At 39.6% G+C, this 20,366-nt stretch overlaps 2 protein-coding genes across 9 annotated transcripts; both read right to left on the reverse strand.

Annotated features, from left to right (window-relative positions):
* Positions 1-60: 60 nt before the first annotated feature.
* On the reverse strand, positions 61-12,170 carry fubp1 (far upstream element (FUSE) binding protein 1). 8 transcript variants are annotated; one of them, XM_073490564.1, is made up of 21 exons: positions 12,039-12,150; positions 11,493-11,616; positions 10,166-10,201; positions 9,955-9,991; positions 9,812-9,858; positions 9,651-9,722; positions 9,502-9,559; positions 9,250-9,412; positions 8,857-8,955; positions 8,539-8,649; positions 8,349-8,451; positions 7,829-8,068; positions 7,489-7,649; positions 7,237-7,388; positions 6,729-6,805; positions 6,429-6,554; positions 6,023-6,097; positions 5,550-5,612; positions 5,199-5,231; positions 3,320-3,477; positions 2,724-3,084 (listed from the first exon to the last, which is right to left on the reverse strand). In XM_073490564.1, exons 1-21 carry the CDS (start codon positions 12,129-12,131, stop codon positions 3,076-3,078), a joined length of 2,037 nt encoding a protein of 678 aa, XP_073346665.1. In that variant the 5' UTR covers positions 12,132-12,150; the 3' UTR covers positions 2,724-3,075. The 8 variants fall into 8 exon arrangements, with proteins under 8 accessions (XP_073346668.1, XP_073346665.1, XP_073346672.1 ...); XM_073490567.1 differs by lacking the exon at positions 5,199-5,231 and having other exon boundaries at positions 61-3,084; positions 12,039-12,170; XM_073490571.1 differs by lacking the exon at positions 2,724-3,084 and having other exon boundaries at positions 3,211-3,477; positions 12,039-12,154.
* Positions 12,171-13,813: 1,643 nt separating this feature from the next.
* Positions 13,814-20,208, reverse strand: slc25a24l (solute carrier family 25 member 24, like). Its single transcript, XM_073490457.1, has 10 exons — positions 20,086-20,208; positions 19,853-19,979; positions 19,406-19,493; positions 17,734-17,845; positions 17,432-17,590; positions 15,193-15,330; positions 14,987-15,097; positions 14,316-14,483; positions 14,096-14,234; positions 13,814-14,001 (listed from the first exon to the last, which is right to left on the reverse strand). Exons 1-10 carry the CDS (start codon positions 20,206-20,208, stop codon positions 13,814-13,816), a joined length of 1,353 nt encoding a protein of 450 aa, XP_073346558.1.
* Positions 20,209-20,366: the final 158 nt, after the last annotated feature.

Here is a 20,366-nt window from a genome sequence, read left to right on the forward strand (position 1 = left end):
AATGCCTCCAGCCATGGCTTCGTCCTCTACAGGTTAAAATAAAACTCTTGTAAATTAGTCTAATTTGTTTGTTACAACTTTATTAATGAACATGGCAACATTTCAACAGTTAATTCAGAAAACAAAAACCAATAGCTTTGATAATATACACAGCACATGAAACCTTTTTACCTCTAAGGCATGCTCCTTGTTTAGTCTTCTACACCCCCACGACCTCTGTGTTGAAACACTGAGCATCTCACATGTACAGAGTGAACAGCCTCAAACAATAAGTGACCCTTTTAACTACAGAGAAGTGATTTAAAACTTATTAACCCCAGATTTACTGCCAATAAAAGTGCATATGTAATTGAAAGTTCATTAGTTCCTGTCCTCATCCAACTTTCTAAAGCACATTCCTACTGACTAACAGTTATTGATGAAGGCATTGAAGCGATTAAAAACAACCATCAGACAATAAAACAGTCAATCCGAGCTGGAAAACATGTATCTGACCAACAGTTTGCAATCACAGAATTTAAATTTCATTGCGTTGCTGTTTTTACCTTATCACTGGAGCTCTTGAACGGTCTACGTTCAGCAGTGGGAATGACTCAAAGGATTCCTCCATTTTGGGGACAAACTACGACAGGGCCTGATTCTATGACCTAAGCTTGCAGCATCCTCCAACACTGTGAGCGAGAAGTGAAGGCAGCAGCGTTTCAATAGTAGGTTTGCACTGCACTTGAGGGCAGATTCACACCACGACAGAGAAATTTTAAAAAATATTCATGTATTTCACCATTTTGACCTAACTGTTGAGCACATTGCTAACTTCTGACAGCAGTTTGCATGGCATGCAGTTGAATAAACCAAAATCAGAGATGTCTAGAGCATCGATTTCATGTCAGTCAGACTTACCAGGATGCAAAATTAAGGCTAGTATCAAATATTGAGCACATACGACAATGACAACATTTCCTCAGTGAGCCTATTCAACAACTTTTTCTCGGTAACAAGTCATACAGCTCATATCATGCAGTTCATTCATGAAAGCAGATCATCTTAAAAGGGCTTAGAGATCCTGGACATTTCTTTACGACTAGGCATGAATGCATTGAGGCATGTTAAAGACACAGGTAAGCATTTCTTTTGCATATATAATCAATCGGTCATGTCACTGGACAAAAACACTGGTTTCCTTAGGTTTCGCTTACCTGTGTTATTGCAGCAGAACCTAAGGTGCAAGGTCTGGGATGACACTGCAAAGATCAGATATATTGCACTGTTTGCCATCAGTGAACAATGCAGTCAAATATTTCTTTTTTTTTTTTACGTCTTAGAAATTAACAGCCTTTCACAACAGTGCTCATTCAGAAAATGTCAGAATCAATACTGAACTAGTCAGAAGCACTTCCACTACTAGCATTCCACATGCTCATATAGGACATTAAAGTAATAACAGCAGAAACCTAAGCATGCTACACTGGAGTTATGCAGGAGGACTTGTTCTAAGCAATATTTTGCAATAAATGGCATTTAAAAACAGTCTCGACTAGACAATGGCACTTAGCAGATCAAGGAAAACGCAAAAAAAACCCACATGGACATCCTTAAACAGTTCCTACCGACAGTGTAACAGAGTGCTGACATTCAAACCCTCAGTTCAGAAATCCAACTACCTACACAAACAATCTACAGAGCATCAACATACTGTGAAGATTCAAAGTCTGAATGTTGTGGAGTCAAACAAGGGGAGACAAGTCTCAGAAACATGTGACTAAAGGACTATTATTCCTCTCCTCAGAACATTTCATACTTACCCAGAGACAGGGGGGGAAATGGCAATATTTGACAAAAATACTACATCGTTTGCAGTTTATAATGCATCAAAAATAGGCGGGTATCTCTCAAAGTCAGTCACAGTTTTGTACTTACAGTATAGGAGGGCTCAACTGATGGATGACGACTGCTTAGCCACCCCCGACCCTACAACATCTATCTTCTTATATTGGATAAACACTAACAGAATGGGCACAGCAAAACGACTTTTGCAATGTTTTTATATTAAAAAAACATTTTTTTTAAAAACAAATTTATACATGTGAGTTAGTTCGCAATTTCAAAATGGGCAAGACAAACGTTTCAATGCATTTTTCGATACAGTGGCAATTTTTACCTGACTGTCCTGGAAAAAGAACAGCAAAAAAAAAATAGATGTAACACTAAAAAATATGCAACATTTCTTGCAACCACGTTAAGAAAAATACTTGCTTACCGCTTTTCTAAACTTGCCTGTGGAGGAGGAAGTGTCTATCAAGGCAAAATACAGTGCATACTACCTCAACAATGTCAGCAAACCAGGCAAAATTATTAAGAGCGCCACAGCAACGCAGTTAATGCATGAGTAACGGTACAGAGATACCTGTCAGCTTTCTTATGACAAACATCTGTCTACTGCTACAGTCAGAGCAATGTCAGGAAACAGAGGTGAAAAATAAACGTCTATCAACAAGGACGGTTGTTCGTCTGAAATCACTCAGGATCATCGCACGCACATAATGTTTCTAAGAGCCTTATAGACAGTTGGAGAGAGACAGGACAGCACAACTTTGAGTGAACCTTTTTGGACAATAAAACCCACACATGGCCTGCATTTTTAACTTTTTCCCCCAGTAAAACAAAAACATACAGAAGTATATCTCAACCCCTTTGGTTTCAAACCACCCCAACTTACCAACACAGGAGGTTTCAGTTTGTTTTATTGCAAAAACACAACAGGCAATAGCATTTTTAAAACTGAGATGATTTACATGGTAATGTCTACAGTTTAATAAACATGAGTTCTAACCACATTTAATGTAGATACAGGGCTGGAATGACCATATGTATAATTACCTCACTAAAAACAAAGCATTTACAAGAAAAAGAAAAACAAAAAAATGAAAGAGGACGTGCTCGCCGGGTAATCTGCCATCTATGTGAAACACTTTCAAACCAAGGAAATTTAAGATCTTCATCAAGGCGTCTGCATCCAAACATTTAACAAAGGATTTTGTTTCGACAAGGTAGCATTTACTTTATGTCCACTTCACATTACTGGCCCTGTGCAAAAAAATACATAGAAGATACATTGCATGTTAACAGCAGAAACAGTGGACTCAGCTTCCCAAAATTAAAAAGTTAAAATCCTGTGTAGGGAGGAAACAGTTTTGGTTAAATGTGTGAAGCTGCTGCAGTCACTGGAACCCTGTAAAACCTGAGGAGTGAAGGAGGGTTAGGGCACAAAACAATTGAGTATTCAGTGGATGTGGAGGGCAGATTCTTAGCAGGGGTGTACCTGAGGGGCTTGTGGTGCTGCACCCATCTGTTGAGGGTTGGCTGTGCCGTAGTAAGCGGCCTGCTGGCGGTAGTACTCCGCCCAGGCAGCGCTGTAGTCCGGCTGGCCTCCAGGCTGGGAGGCTGCGGCTGCTGCTGGGGCCTGAGGGGCCGCTTGACCTGGAGGGGAAAAAACAGAGCCCATTGGTACACTGGCAAGTCCTCTATGTAAAATAATAAGCTGTTTACTTGAATGTGGACAATTAACTAGCTTTACATGTATCCCAACATATTAAACATTAACCACAAAGTTTCAGCAGCTATTTCAGTTAAAAATCTGAGCTGGTGATGACATTTATAAGAAGGGGAACGAACCCAGCACCACTTTCTCTGGGTGGCGGGTCAGAAACCTTCTGCCTTTCTGTTGGGCAGCTGGAAGAGCAGCTTCTCTACTACAGAGGGCTGCTGGAGGAGCACAGCCGCCCTTCAACATGTAATACATTCAGCTACAAAGAACACCACTCTACTTCAGAAACCTTATTTATCACCTGCACCAAAGACATAATGTTTTCACCAGTGTCCATTTGTTGGCTTGTTGGATGTTTTGTCAACAGGATTACACAAAAACTACCAAGCGGATTTTCACCAAACTTGGCCGGAGGATGGATCTCAGCCTAGATTAACCCCATTTACTTTTGGTGCGGCTCCACAAATACTTTCTAATTATCTTAAACATTGCAAGGTAGGGCATTTTTTTTACATTTTCATTTATTTTATAGGGAGTAACGCGAGGATGTTCACGGATGGAAAAAAACAAACAAAAAAACATATTACGCATTAAGGTGTCTGGTAACTATGAGTGAGTATACTTTGATACAGATCCAAATAAAGATCCGGATCTAGTGAATTTAATATTTTCTATTTGATTAGACTTGATTTAATTAAAAGGGGACTGCTGGGCCTTGGCAAAGGTATGTGCTCTACAGAGTGCCATTCAAGTTAAAACTGTTTATCATCCAGTTTATGGATGATATTCTTTTGTCAGAAAGGCAACTTCATAAAATGTAAAAGAAAAACAAAAAAAAGAAAGGCGATACATTATGTAATATTAAAAGACAAGGAATGGCAATTTTGACTGCCCCTCACAGTAACACCCCATCTTAAAAGGCCTATGTCATTAAGAATTAAAAATAACCTGCCGCAAACACAGCTACTCATTATAGTTGCATTACCGCCATAAAGCCGCCGATCTCTTCTCACCCCCTTATCCGTGAAGCACCACTTCCCAGTAAACTTTCTTTTGAACGTACTTCCATCATGGTGTTTTTTTCCCAGTTAGGTTGATTCCAGCTACAATCTACTAATTATTGACAGATATATGTTGTACCCTCAGCTCTTAACATCAGGATCACACTTCAGTGTGCAGAGTTGATAAGAAGCATAATGGTCAGTCAACCTATGATAAGTTTCAATACCCATTAACCGTGACAAACCTTGTTTATTTTGTCAGCCAACATGGATTTCTCTAGTGTTTGGGGAGTGACAGGTGCTTATTTTGGACCCTGCTTACAAACTGTCCAAAACTAGTTTGTTTACTTAGTAGGGATATTCCCATTTCCAGCTGATGTCTAGACAGTTTATGAATCATAAAAAAAAAAAGTTCACTCATTCTATCAAATACCCTGATTCTTAACACCAGGATCACACTTCATTCCTGCAATCATTTGCCTCACATCCACGTTATATATGTGTTTTTTTACTAAACATCATGATGTTAAGACAAATATTGCAAATGTGGTTTTTGAAAACTTGTGACAAAAGGTGTTTGAAATGGAGTCAGGATATTTTTGACCAAAATAACAGTGCATTGAAACAATAAACTTCACTAGGAATTTAATTACCATTATCCCAAGCATCTTTTTCTGCATTATGTTCTGTAAAAAAAAGGAAGTTTTAATTTCGGCGCATATCAGACAACACAATATCAGCCGATAATATCGGGCCACAAATATATCTAACAGGCTCCATCATAAACTATAGCTGCAGGTCCAACTTCTGATTGTGCTTTCATCATGAACATAAGGCTGATCAACTGTTTTATGTATTTGATGTATTAACAAATGTACACAAGAATTAACGTATACCCCACGCTAATACATCTCTCACAGTAGTTTTACACAGAAAATTTGAAATGGGAAGTAAAATGAATTAAGTGTGACCCTGGCATAAAATCTGATCTGAGGAGTACCCACCTTGTTTCTTATAATACTCCTCCCAGGCTTTTGTGTAGTCCTGAGGTTGTTGACTCTGTTGACCTACAAAGAGAAGGGAAAAATGTGTCAATGCATCCAAGTGTTGAATGAAATAAACAAATTGAAATCACTGATACTACGCATTGCATCATTTAACTCTACACACATTCAGTAGTAGTAATACATTCATGGCACATGGAAAAACCCTGACATAATCTAGAGAATAAACTACTCTAAGCTCAAAAAAGGTGGTTCTGTGTCGACAGCTCAGTCCTGTAGATAGTCAAAAGTGTTGCAGTCTAAACAGCACAGGCGTCAAATGTCAAACCAAGTGGATTCACACTGAAAACGATCCACAGCAGGCCAGCAGTACTGACAAATACCCAGACCTGAAAAAGAAGCCGATTGAATGCCCAGTAGCTGTTTAGACTGTCTTGTGTTAATAGGTGTACACTGAAGCTACGTTCATATACCCATTTTCTTGTAATATTCCTCCCAGGCCTTGGAGTAATCTGCCTGTCCACTCTGACCTGCAGCCTGTGGGTCACCTGTTAAAAAGAACGGTACTTGTAATTAGTGAATCATTCTCAGCAGTTTGTCCTCCACCTGCCTGGGTCGATCTGTCAGCCTAGGGATGGTGGAGGAAAACTATCCTGTCCCTGGAGTAATATAAAAAAGTTTAAAAAGAAAAAAAGAAGGTGCTCTGCAAAAGCAAAGTCATTTTCAAGGTGAAACCAACTTGTTTCCTGTTAGCGACACCACGAAGACATGAGCATAGGACATGTCTACTAAAGTAAAGCTAGTAAGCTACACTGCTCTACACTCCCCTAAACAGTTTCTGCAGCGGGCACTTTGCTGATTCAGAAACACTTCAGTTACCTTGGCCGTTGGTTTGAGTTGTGCCAGGAGCTCCACTCGTCGGGGTCATGGGAGCCTGTGGCTGCTGGCTGTACTGAGCGTAGTAGGCTGCCCACGCCGCTGCGTTGGCATCGGCTACTGCTTTATCTGGACACAACAAACAAGTTTGCTTACCAAACAAAGGCCAAGATAAAAGCTATAAACATACAATGTTAACTTTCCTTTATATAATCTGATGTGGGTCTGAGTAAAGAGTTTGGCCCAAACATAGAAATCATGAAGAGCTTTTTCATTTCTGTTAAAATGGTAGCAGGTACTCACTTGGATCAGGTTGTCCCTGTTGCCAGTGTGGGTAGCCATTGCCCCATCCCTGAGGCTGGTAAGGCGCAGGTGGACCACTAATGAAAGAAAATAACAAAACCAACATGAGCTTTGCACAACTTCAAATTTGTCAACGTTGGAGCTTGACAAAATGTGGATATTGTATTGACATCACAGGACTATTCATCGTCTTAGACTTTAGATAACGATATATTATAAGTGTTGTCTTCTCCTTGTTTTAAAAGCTGCATTAGAGTAAATTGATGTCATTTTCTGAACTGACCAGACTATTTGTTTTAATACTTGTCTTTACTTATTTTATCATTATATCTTCATTACTGATGATTATGTATCAAAAATCTCAATATATAGGGAAAGCACCAATGGCCATCTCCAAAATATATTTTTTTCCTAAATTGAGATATATTGTTGTTTTACTTTAAGGCCATATCGCACAGCGAGTCTTCCTGTTATCAACAAGATAAAAACGAATAACCACTGTACTTACTGAGGTCCTGGAGGTCCCTGGTTGTATGGTCCAGGGTTGTACGGGCCCATGGGAGCACCAGGGGGTCCAGGTGGTCCAGGAGGACCATGTGGGCCTGGACCTCCATGTGGGCCAGGGGGGCCGTGTGGGCCACCCATTGGAGTGACTGGTCCCTGAAAACAAAAGCACTCCTGGTCAGTAAACTAGCTTATAAGAGACAAATGTCTGCATACATATATGTTTAACGCAAATGTAATCCTCCTGACTTCTTACCCCAATTTTCTCCTCCACCAGCTGCCTGGCGTAGTCGATCTGTTGAGGGGAACCGCGGACTGTGAACATCTTGATGTTGGGATCAGCGTTGGGAGGAGGATTCCTCTGTAGCTCGATCCTGGCTCCAGACTGCTGGCTAATGCCCTTGATTGTCTCACCACCTGAAGAGTTCAGACAAAAACATTTACTAAAATGTTTCTCATTTTGTGTTCTGTAAAGCGACATGTCCCCTAACGCAATAAAGTTAACTTTCTGATTCCTGTCGTTTTCTACTCTGGATTTGTTTGAAAACTGACAAACGTTCAACGAAATGGAGCCCTGCTACCGAGAGGTCACTTACCTTTTCCAATGATGAGGCCAGTCTTCATGGTTGGGACAGTGAAGGTAAACTCCTGCAGGCCACCAGGGGGGCCCATGTTCCAGTTCCCCTGCCCGCGACCACGGCCTCTGCCACCACCATGTCCTGGAGGCCCACCGGCCTGGACGCTCCTCAGCAAATCTGAAATTATTTCTGCTGCGTGCTGAGCCTGGTCAGGGGGACCCATGATCTGTGCTATCCTGTCTGGTGTGCTGCCATCGTCTGGAGGGAGAAAAGGGGGCCATTACAGACTATTAAGACTTTTTGTTGCTGGGATTAAACTAAACCTATGTACCATTGTCTTGTATTTGATGACTTTAAAACTATGGTCTGCGCAACATCTTTGTATGTGTTCAGGTCTCAGATATTTAGGGTTAGGGTTATACATCAGCTTCTCAGCGTGGTGCATGAGTTTTCATCACAGACCGTACACATTAACTGCATCCACACTACTTTGCCTTTAACCATGGCTGTTGCTCATATTTCCATCTTAATATCTCACCTGGTTTAAACTGAATCCTGACGCCTGTGTCATTCTGTATTTTCTTGATCATCTCTCCATTTCTGCCAATCACAATTCCTACAGCAAACCGGGGGACAGGGACCTAAATGACAGAAAGCAAAGACCAAGTTAAAACGGATTCAACCCCTCGACTTCAAACTGATAAATTCAATTTTTCACAATTACTGACATCCAAGCTATCTCCTCCTCCTCCGCCGCCTCCAACTCGTGAACCATATTCCCCCCTCTGCTCCCTGAAGCCTTGATCTCTGATCAGCTCCATCACCATCTCTTTGGCTTGCTAAAGAGAAAAGAAAGCACATTTAATCAGAGCACTACTCCACTGGTCTCCATGGAGACAAAAAACAAGGCATGTAAGAAAGCATTTGGGCTCTGGAGAAGGATTTACTTAAAGAGATGAAAGCAGAGCTAGCTCACAGAAAAGTCTTATTTCATTATAACCCGCTATAATGTTAAAAGTGCAAGGGTCAACAGGGAGAACACTCACCTGAACTTTGAAGGGTTCTCCCGAAATGCGGAGTGGCTTGTCTGCACCTGTGTTTTGGGGTCCATCTTGGATCATGACCATCTTAACTCCAGCTCTTTCCTGTTGGTTAAAAGAACCAAAAACATGCAATCAGATTGTGCATGGGCATGTGTTCTGACATCCAGTTGTGGGATTAAACTAAACCTATGTACCACTGTCTTATAATTGATGACTGTAAAAACTATGGTCTGTCCAACATCTTTGTATGTGTTCAGGTCTCAGAAGTTTAGGGTTAGGGTTATACATCAGCTTCTCAGCGTGGTGCATGAGTTTTCATCACGGACCGTAGACATTAACTGCATCCACATTACTTTGCATTACTTAAGAACCAAAAACATGCAATTAGACACAGACCTGAAGGCTTTTGATGGTTTCTCCTCCCTTCCCAATGACAAGTCCAGCCTTAGAGGCAGGGACCATAATCTCCTGGACGGTCATTCCCGGGCCGTCGTTGTTATGGAAGGCTGGAGCCGGTCGCCCCTTTTCAACTATCTCTGTTAGTAGCCTCTTTGCGGTCCTGATGGGAGAAGAAATTATCATTGAAAGTTTGAAAACCAACAAAACATGATTTTTAAAACTGAGATTTAAATTAAAAAACAAACTCACTGGATGGACTCTGGTCCTCCTGTTAACGTCACTGACCTATCTGGCATTCCTCCACTGTCTACAACACAGAAAAAACAGTTAATGCAATCCGTATAACAATAACCAAAACTATCATTAATGACATCCACAATATCAGCAACAGATCTTACCAGGTGCAATCTGTATTTTACATCCAGATTCCTGTTGCAGACGTGATATTTGTTCACCTCCTCTTCCAATGACTACAAGAAAAAAAATTGTGTTACCTCCAAATGTTTAATAAATACGTTACTGAGCTCATTCTTTTGCCGTTTAGTGTTTGAAAACTTACTGAATCCAACCATGCCATCTGGAACCTTGAATTCCTCTGATATTGACCTGAAAACAACATAACAAATCAATGTGAGCTTTCTATCAAACAGCGAAAAGTGGAAGACAGAAATATCTTTATGTATCTTGCTTGATTGAATTCACCTTGGGGGGCCACCCATTCCTCCCATCGCTGAAAAGGCTGGGGAGGTGGAAAAGACATTACATGAGGAGGGAAAGTATACAACAAATATAAGTTAAACCCACGCACCAAATTTCTGATTCGTGCTTATGTTTGGGCTTATTACTTTCTGCAGAGAATCATCAAAAATTACATATTTAACTCTAACTACAACTATTTCATGAGGTCACGTACCATCATTTGTAGCCACTTTCTTTGTCTCTGGTTGGTCTGTAACAACATAACATAATAACCGGCATAAGTATCTGTCACTACACTGATAATCACATTACCAACAGTGTTCTTCAATCTGAAAATGTATCATCAACAATGCCTGAAATATAAACGGTTAAGGCAAATGGTGTTGACATACAGAGCTGGGATATACTTTCAATTGCTATTTTATTAGGTACATCTAGTGAAATTAATGCAGTCAAACTTAACAGACCTGCAGGAAATCTTACCTCCATAAAGGTTATAGTTTTCGTTTTTTGTTGAAACTGCTCAAAAGGGTGTGTCTACTCGCCTTCAGGAGGCCTCTTTGAGGATGTTTGTGGTGCACTGTAACTGCATTTCACGGCTGTGCAAATCATTTGGGGCAAACTAAATACTAGACACACCTCTGTTTTGCATATTGCAGTTCAACAACACCACAAACTAACCAACACCTCTAAACCTGTTCAAATAAAAAAAACTGACCAAATTACAACCTTCATGAAGGAGGGGGCTGACTTACTGCAGGATTGCTGTATTGGCCGTTGTGACTTTTTCCTAGATTTGCCTTATTACACTGAAAAGTCGGTGCTAATTATGCAATCAAGTCTTCATGTTGCTGGGGTTAAAATTAACTAATGTACTGTTGTCGTGTACTTGATATGACTGTATAAACTATGGTCTCTCCAACATCTTTGTATGTGTTCAGGTCTCAGATATTTAGGGTTAGGGTTATACATCAGCTTCTCAGCGTGGTGCATGAGTTTTCATCACAGACCGTACACATTAACTGCATCCAAATTACTTTGCCTTTAGTCTTGGCTGTTTAATTTCATCTTAATCTCTCACCTGGTTTAAACTGAATCCTGTGTCAGTCTGTATCGTCTTGATTCAGATTGTATATTGAGACAAAATGCCTATCACCCACCCCAATATATACATAGATTAAACCATGTTATCACATATATTGGGATGCCAACTGATACATTTTCATCGCTAGATTTTGACCTGGAACAGTTCTGACAACAAACAGTGAAAATATCATTCACCTCTACAGACATGCACTAAGTAACAATCTGCACAGGCTAAAACTGAACAAAATAACATGGAAATTAACTGCTTGTACGGTTAGTTGCCATGTACAGAATGTTAGGTCATACTGGATCAAATTAACATTGATATGAAAATTGTTACTGTACATTTAATTTGGTTAAGATCATTTCTAAGAAAATACAATTAAGTATCTGCTAACACACACAGGCAAGCATCAACTATCAAGACTTGCATTGAATCGATTTGAGTCACTGACCGATATTCAGGTTAGGCATGGGAAAATACCCACCAGCGTCCTCCAGGGGCCTTTTCTGGCCCCCGTAGCCAAATTCATTTGTCTGGGGTGCCGCAACGCCATCACCGCCGATTTTCGCTGCAATCTGAAACACAAAACAAGAAGAGTAAACAACGTTTCTGATGCTTTCTTGGCTGTTCACGTTTGCTGCGTTTTAGCAGGCACGCTGACTGCGGCCTACACTTCTGTCCGGAAGTCAGGACCAACAAAGGAAGGCGAATACTTCCACTTTAACTACTTGGTTGGTGTCATGCACCTATACGAAGCTTTGATTTTACGATACCTGATGTATTTGTCCAATTTAATCTATACAGGCAGCGAGGATCGCTTCTGTGCTCATATCTGCTTTCGCTTTTGCAGTGTGGCGTAGCGTGAGCAAGTCATTCTTCGTTAGCTTAGCTTAGCATGTCGTGATGCCGTATGTGACGGCAGAAAGCAAGTGAAACTCGATTTTTGGTCCTGACTTCGAAATTATTTTTATAATAAATGTGCTGATTGTCTTCTTACCTGTCGTGCTCGCTGGAGAGCGTCTTTAAAAGCGTCGTTCATACCGCCACCGGCGTTAGAGGACGGGGGAGCCACGCTGCTGTAGTCAGCCATATCTGCTGCTGTTCTCCTCCTCGGTACGACAAGATGGCGGGTTACATTCACAGGATGTGGATGGGAAAACTCGCGGTCAAATTACGTCTCGCGATAACTGTCACAACATTTTCATTAAAACTGTGACTGCGCCCAAATTGCGGTCTTTCAGTTGCTAATCCGGCCAAGATGTTTCTATTTTTGTTAAATTAAGGGTATGACTTCGGTTGGGGTTACTAATAATTTGACGTGTCGTTTATAATTTGCTCTTGAAGGATTTCTCGCGGGATTACACAACACAAACAACAGTTTGGTCTCGGGCTGTGCCGAGGCGGAGCTTCCATGGGCTTAATCAAGTCAAAAATACTGCATTTTTCATTAAATTCAGCAATGTGTGTAGATTTATTAGCAGCAAAATGTACAGAAAAGCAAAAGTAGTCATACATGGCGAATTGACTCTGTCAGATTTATTACTTACTATTGAATTATCATGCATCACTTCTCATATTTACCTTAGAAAAATACCCTTTATAGTTGGTTCTTCAACAAAAAAAATGGTTGTATCTATCATTGCATTTGTACTTTTTTCTCATGTTTGTTATCACAAATTAAAAACTGATTTCCCCATAGTTCCATAATATTATGATTCATCCAAACTCGGCTGATATGAACCATGGTTTTGATTTGTAACATAGAAATATTAACAACCTTATCCTAACTCCTGAAAGGAGACAATAGGTTTTAATGCTTTAGTGCTCAAAAAACACATCAGTTTTCTCACACTGTCTGGTGCTGCAGCACTGTATTCCCCCTCCGTCTGTTTTAGCTCCTGTGTCTTTAAGGCCCTTCCTCCTGAATGCCTGGTCTCTTGTGATTTGGCAGCTCACACATGCCTGAGCCAGCACTGCTTACAACAACATAACAGCTGTGCCACAGGCTAAACTCATTTTGCAAATAAGTGACTCTATGACACTGTGATCCATCACCCAAAGTCGCAGATTTAAAGGCAGGACTACTGATGCGGTGTTTCAGGAGCAGTGTTTTCTGTGGGAGAGAGGAGCTTTTGTTGGTGCAGACATTGACCTTTTTAACTTCTAACAACATATATAAGACATGGAAGGAAAGGAAAAAAACAAAAAGCATAATTGGTCTCCTTTAAAATCCAATACATGTCTTAATTTGGTTTTAAAAAAATGGTTTAACGCACAAATAATCGCACCGGTGTTATGTAAGAGACATTAGTTCAACTCAAGAAACAATGAAGCAAATACAATTTAAATGATAGAAAAGAAGATGCTTTTTATCAAATAAAATTTTATTGTAGCCTACAGCTCACACTTCAACACATGCTCATTTGCACTGTCCAGTTTCATCTTGATCACACTGTAAGTTTCAAGTCAACCATGTATCAGCGTTTAGTGAGGTGTTATGTGTGTTTATAAACTTCACCATATCTCTTGATCGGTGGTAAACCCTTCACTTAACTCAAGCTTTAAAAAAGCTAAAGTTGAATAACAAGATGATTCATATCTGGCAGACATGAATTACAATTTCAGTCATTTTTTTAAAGATTGCAGTTATCATTGGACACTTAACATTAATATTAGTTCACAGCTTTAGTTTTCTGTGTTCCTCATCAAATCCCTGAAAAAAATGTAAAAGCGACAGTTCAGCACACAAAGAAAGCAACCCCTTTGCTACATTCATGACTCCATTGAAGAAAACACATTTTCAAATTTTCTAGTCAAAGTGTAGTTTATCAGTGCACAGGGGATCGCCCTGACGAAGCTGGCTCCCATCCCATTATAATATCCTCTCAGTCCACGTCTTTCATATATCCCTGTAAGTCCTTGTAATACACCTGAAGCTGGACGTGAATCTGAGCTGAAAGCTGGAAAACAAAACAAATAGTGTAAATGCGTAGAGCATCTCAAATAGTTAAAAAATAATGTCAAAAATGAGTCAGAGAAAATGCAAATGTTTACCTTGTGCTTGCTGCTGAGTCCTGATCACTGCCAGAGGGTAACTGGTCATTTGTCCTGAAGCAAAGGCCACAAAACTGAAGAGGAACAGTTTGGAGTCACTGTTGTAGGCTGGATCACTTTTTGCCCAGCTCATGATTGACTGAAATTACAAAACAAACAGTTAATGAAAGCATCTTCCAGACAAACACGTATTTAATGTTTGAGTGTTGTTCTGTCTCACCTGATGAACTGCACACTCCACACCTGCATAGGGGATCATGCAGAGGATGCTCGGCTTGAATCCTCTGTAAAAGGACGACATCGACTCATGTCTGTAAATAGATCGGGCGCATGCCACGACTCCGTGATAGGTACCAGCTTGCTGCAGGTTCAACCTCACCTTCAGTACCTGAAGGTGGAAACAAGAGGAAAGAGATTATGAACATAAACCTCCATTGATAAATTTTACAATTTACACACTGTTCATCTTACTCATAACAATTAAATTACAAGTGTTTAATTCTAAACATTTATTATTTCAAAAATGTGACAGTGATTTAAAAAAAAAATGCTAATGATAATAGTGCTACAGTAAATGAAAAGTTTTGCTGAATCAAAGTCAAAATGTACGCTTTACTATCAATTCAGATGACACACACACATCCAGTCATGAAATTTAACTACATACATTTACTCAACTCCTGTACTTAAGTATAATTTTGAGATGCTTGTACATTTCCAGTATTTCCATTTTCTGCTACTCAAGTGCATACGAGATTTTTAGTCAAGTTCTATTTTTATGGGTGACCTTCACTTTTGCTGAAGTAACATTTTTATGTTCATCTGTTACGACAGAATACAGAACAGGACAGAAACGTTAAAGCACTCAGACCTGCCACTGATCTCTGATACCTCTAAAGGGTAGAAGGCAGCGTGAGCAACAGCACCGGACACACACCCCAATCCAAAGCGCTGCTGCACCGTCAGCGTCTCCTGTGTTCTGTTCTGGGTGTACACCTTCATCTGGACGGAGAAGAGAAGCTCTCAGTGTTTTTGTCAAGTAGAGATAGAAAACTGGTGCATCAATAATTCATACAGAGAGCCTGCTGCTGTCTCACCTGGGCGTAGATGAGACACTGTAGTGTTGATTGTGGTGTTCCTTTCAGCACGTTGACGGCGTTGCCTTGCCACATCGACCGCAGACCACCTGCCTTCATCTCCTGAAAGCCTTGAGAGAAGGCCTTGGATCCATGAACCTACAGAGCACCCAGGAAATATTTTCATATGAATCACTTTTACAGGCAGATGCAGTGAATGCTATGTTATGCCTCCTGATAAACAATTGATAAATACACAGTGGTGGGATGTAAATAAGTACATTTATATGTACAAATTTGTACTTTTTATTCTATAAAAACTTTATATTTTGTCTGAAAGTTTTAGTTACTAGTCACTATTCAGATCCAAATTTGATCATTTTAAATAAAAGTTTTTCTGATAAACTGAAGGATGAAATGTTCCTTCATGGGTTGAGAAATGATCCTACTTTTAAGATGAATAAACTATTTAAACCTGCCTTTTGGATTATCTGGAAAATGCATCATCACAAAGCTGAAAACGGGCTGTTTTTATTTTTCTTCTTTTTCTTTAGAAATAAGTGGTTCTCACTGGACAGCAACACTAAAGACATATGATGATCTTATAGACAATCATGCATTATCTGTAGATTACACTACCAAACAGTATATAAAGTTGTTAAAATGATCTCAACCTTCAATATACAGCAGTAAAATGCAACATTAACACTAATATTAATCCAAAAACATCAGATATATTTTAATATATTACAAGACAGAAATTATTCTCTGTTACTGATGTCAATCTCTTTTCACTTGCTCTATCCTCAGAGGTCAGAGGTTTGTGTCCGCTACAGAGAATGACTACATGGACTGAGCTCTTTTTCAAGGATACTAAGCATTAACTGTATAAAGCAACTGCAAAACACAGCACTTCAGACACACTTATAAATCCTTTGACCATTGCTCTTTTCATAAATTAAAAAAAACAATTAAAAACACATGTCTTTAGGCTGGCTTTCCCATGAACTCGAGGCTTGCTCTCTGTGATTTAAGTGTGTGTATGTTTGCTGTTCTGTTCTGTTCTGTTTTACATACTTACTTACATATTAAAGGGGTTATTGATATATCACATGCAGTAAACTGAATGCTGATCCACTATCAGGGAAAGACGAGTTATGTAAAACAAGCTAGGCTAGCCGATAACAGCTATCTTTACAGCTTGACACAGAAATGTAAAACAGGGACAGCACTTTATTTCATATTGTAACACCGGGTCATTTGTTACATAGATCAAGATGATTCTGGTTCAAGTTTTCATTCTTTGGCTTATAAAAAATACCTACGAAGAAGATGTAAGAACAGAGTCCAGACCACATGAAAGAATATCACTTCACACATGAAATGCTCATTCAAATTAGCCTTCAAATGACTTTGTGTGAGTTTAATCGTGGAAATTCATTTCCATCTTTAGGAACAGTAAATGTAACACAAGACTCTCAGCTCAAAGGACCACCTACTAGTTACCTGGTGCAACAGCATGTCTGGTATGTGGTGTAGGGGGTACAAAGAACTGAAGGGGCCATTTGCCCCCCACTGTGTGCCTGACCCACATTCAAGACTTTACACGTCTGTAGTTGAGATGCAAATGAAGGCAGAGTTCGAAGATGGGTGTGGTCCGACCCATCAGTACTGAGTATTTGTGTAATAATGTATTTAAAATGACTACTGCGTGGGAGTCATTACAGGAGTCATTGTGGGTGGGAATCACAACATGTTGAGGGGCGTCGGCTGGTGCAATCCCTTCACAAGATGGTCTCTTATTTTCTCAGCTTCAGTTATACTGTGAGACATGGATGAAAGCTCTGAAAGCTAGTAAATGCACCTTTGAGCTTAAATTATTAAGATCAATAGACTTTGTGTGAGGTTTTAGATCAAGAAAGGACACAAAATCTGTCAAAGCTTCATGCCCATTGTGAGAAACTCTGTAGCTCAAAGCTCATCATGCTTCCATTGAATCTGTGGAAACAAAACCAAACCACTGCCACCAAAGTGATGTTTAAAAAGAAAGTTACAGTTAAGCCAGTGTCATGCATACCTGGATGTGTTTGTGTATGTATTTTTAGTCTAATTTACTTTTCCATTGAAGACCATCATAATACCAAATGTTGGAAGGGACACATCTTTGGATATGTGTTTGGAATCAAACATCCATACATTTGTCAAATTGTGTAAAATCAGATAAATTCAAACTCATGCATTTCCTGACAGTGGAGCTGACCTGAAGCTGGGTCTTCAGCCGGTCGATGGGAGCCGTCACAGTTCGGGAGACAACATCAGCCAGTCCTGCTGCGAGAACAAACGTCCTCCATGCACCGAAACCAGACGCCCCCTCTGGGAACTCGATGGGCATCGCACGACTCTCACCCACATCAAAAACCTGAGATGAAAAATCACATTTTTCATCCTTTAATCAGCGTTATTACTCATGCTGAAGTGGACAGTGAATGTGTCATAGTTTGTGCAAACCTCTGCTTTACTGAAGTGTTACCGCATTAGAGTGATGTGGCCACCAGATCTTACCAGACTGTGTTTCCAGGAGGACACCAGCTCCCTGATGTTATCCACAGGGTTAAGGATGACATGGTGGAGGAATTCATCCCAGTCGATGGTCATCGAACTGTCCTTATCCATCCTGGTGTTCACAAAACAATAGATACTGACTTCATCACATATTGTCATGAAGATTCAATGACCAGCTGTGTATTTTGTCATCAAACCCTGTCTACTAAGAGACATACTAAGGCTTTAAAAGTTGCTGGTACTGTGTTTATTGTTCAGTTCTAAGTAACTAATTTTTGACAGAGCAGTAGCTTTCAGGACACAAACCATTCATTTATTCTTTTGTAACTGCAGGCTTGATGGCTTGTTGTTGGTCCGACATGTGTCTCAAGTCATTTCATGCTGGGCAGTTCAAGTCAAGTCAAGTCAAGTCAAGTCCCATGTAGGGCTGTCACAACATAAGCTTTTCACAACATGATTATCATGGATAAACCTGAAGAATTCACATAATTATATTATCTGGGTATCTATAGAAGAATTGAAGAAAATAATAGTGATAACTGAGTCAAATTCATCTTTAACTTTGTTTATCGAGCGTTTTGTCTATTTACCGGCAAATGAATTACACTCAAAATACAAGTGTTTGCAGGTGGAGAGAGAGTCTGTAACCATAACTGTACAAAAGCATAAAAAAATAACAATCATACCAAACACTTTGTCTGTTTTCTGGCAGGTGGCAACCAACATTACGGTGCATAACTGCCACCTACTATGACGAAGTGAGAACAGGAAGAAACTGAAATTGTTTCAGAGGCGACATACTATTTACACGTTATTAAAACATTCGTTTTATTTATGAAAACATAAAAAGGAACACAGAGAGTCATTTGAGCAGTGTTGTATAAAGTGACCAAAAGTCATACTTGAGTAAAAGTAAAGATACTGTGTTAGAATAATACTTTGGTAAAAGTAAAAGTTGACCATATGAAGAGTATTTGAGTTAAAGTCTTGAACTATCTGATATTAGACATATATATATAAGTATCAAGGTAATGTTCTGGCAAAAAATGCACAAAAGTATTACAGTACAAGTAAAAGTAAATTATACATATATTCACATGCATGTATACACTTTGTACTGGTAAACTAGTCAAGCGATTGTTGGCCTGGCTGTTTATTGGAGGATTTTTTCCTGATTATCAGAATCAATGGGGTTTTATTTTAATTCGATAAAAGATATTTCATTAAAAATGTGCTACTTTGGTTTTAATCTATCACATACATGTAGTGGAGTATAAAGTACAATATTTGCTTCGAAAATGCAGTGGAGTAGAAGCATGAAGTTGCAGAAAAAAGTACAGTACTTGAGTAAATGTACTCAGTTACATCGCTTCATATACGCCATCATGTCTCAAGTCAAGTCACGAGTTGAAGTCGAGTCTCAGGTCACTTATTCTCTGTCAAGTCAAGTTGCAAGTCATTAAAACAACGACTCAAGTCCACATCTCTGGTAATACAGGTTTGTGAATATGCGGTAAGCCATAAGTTAAGTTACCTGCATTATGATGTATATAACTGATAGTTAAGCATTAATACATATATATAACTTATAATACTACATTATGACACCTGTTTATGAGTGTGTGAAATCTGCAGCAGTGAATGTTTGTTTTAGTGGGCAAAAAAATCTTACATTTGTATAATTTGTTTTGCATTCGGCTTTGATATGACCACTCCTAACTCCTTAAACAAACATATGATGTCCTCCTGGTCAATCACTCCTGATCAGAGAAGAAATGCAAACAATTACAAACAGATACTGAGACTGTCCTTCCAAGTATACTCTGCCAAGTGTCATGTGTCGATTGTGCTCCCTGAGAGGTGATACTGTAAACTCTATGAGTGCAAAGGTCACACTCTGCAGTAAACTGATCTATAGTTGCTTACAATAAACAAGTCTTGTGCAGGAATTTCCTTCCTGTGTGACCTTGATAATGCTCAATGAAACACATTTTACTATTATCATTATGCATTGTTCATAGTGTATTCAACACGGTTATTGTATATCATGGCATTCTCTTGTGTTTCCTTGAGAAATATAAGTATACATGTAGCATTTTTCCATAGGTAAGGCTCTCACCACACTTGTTCTTGTCAAGGTCATGAAAGTGAATCTTCCATTTCTTCTCTCTGTCCATCAAGTAGCTGAGGAATTCTTTATAATCCAGCAGGCCATCTTTGTCTGTGTCATAAGAGTCAATGATGGTCTGGGAGGGGAGAGACACCTCTTCAATTAGCAGGTTTGCTGTGACTAACAGCACATTAATGAATGATTTAATGGATGAAATTAGATTAGATTATGATGAATATTACCTGGACCTTGCCATCCGCAGACAGGATACCATGCTTCTTCATTTCGTCGTGGAGCTCCGCCACCGATATGAATCCATCATCGTTTTGGTCCAGTTTAGCAAATAAGCCACGAAATTGATCCATGATTCTGTCTGAACACAGATCAGCCTCAGACGACTAACTAGGATCTATAAATTGCACCCTGCCTGGTCCGCTGCAGGTCCTTTAAAGGACAGGAATACAGCATTGATAATAATCAGAGATTATTGAAGTGCAGCTCTGCAGTGACGCTGACTCACAGC

Source organism: Pagrus major, chromosome 21 (assembly GCF_040436345.1).
Source record: "Pagrus major chromosome 21, Pma_NU_1.0".
Lineage (NCBI taxonomy): Eukaryota > Metazoa > Chordata > Actinopteri > Spariformes > Sparidae > Pagrus > Pagrus major.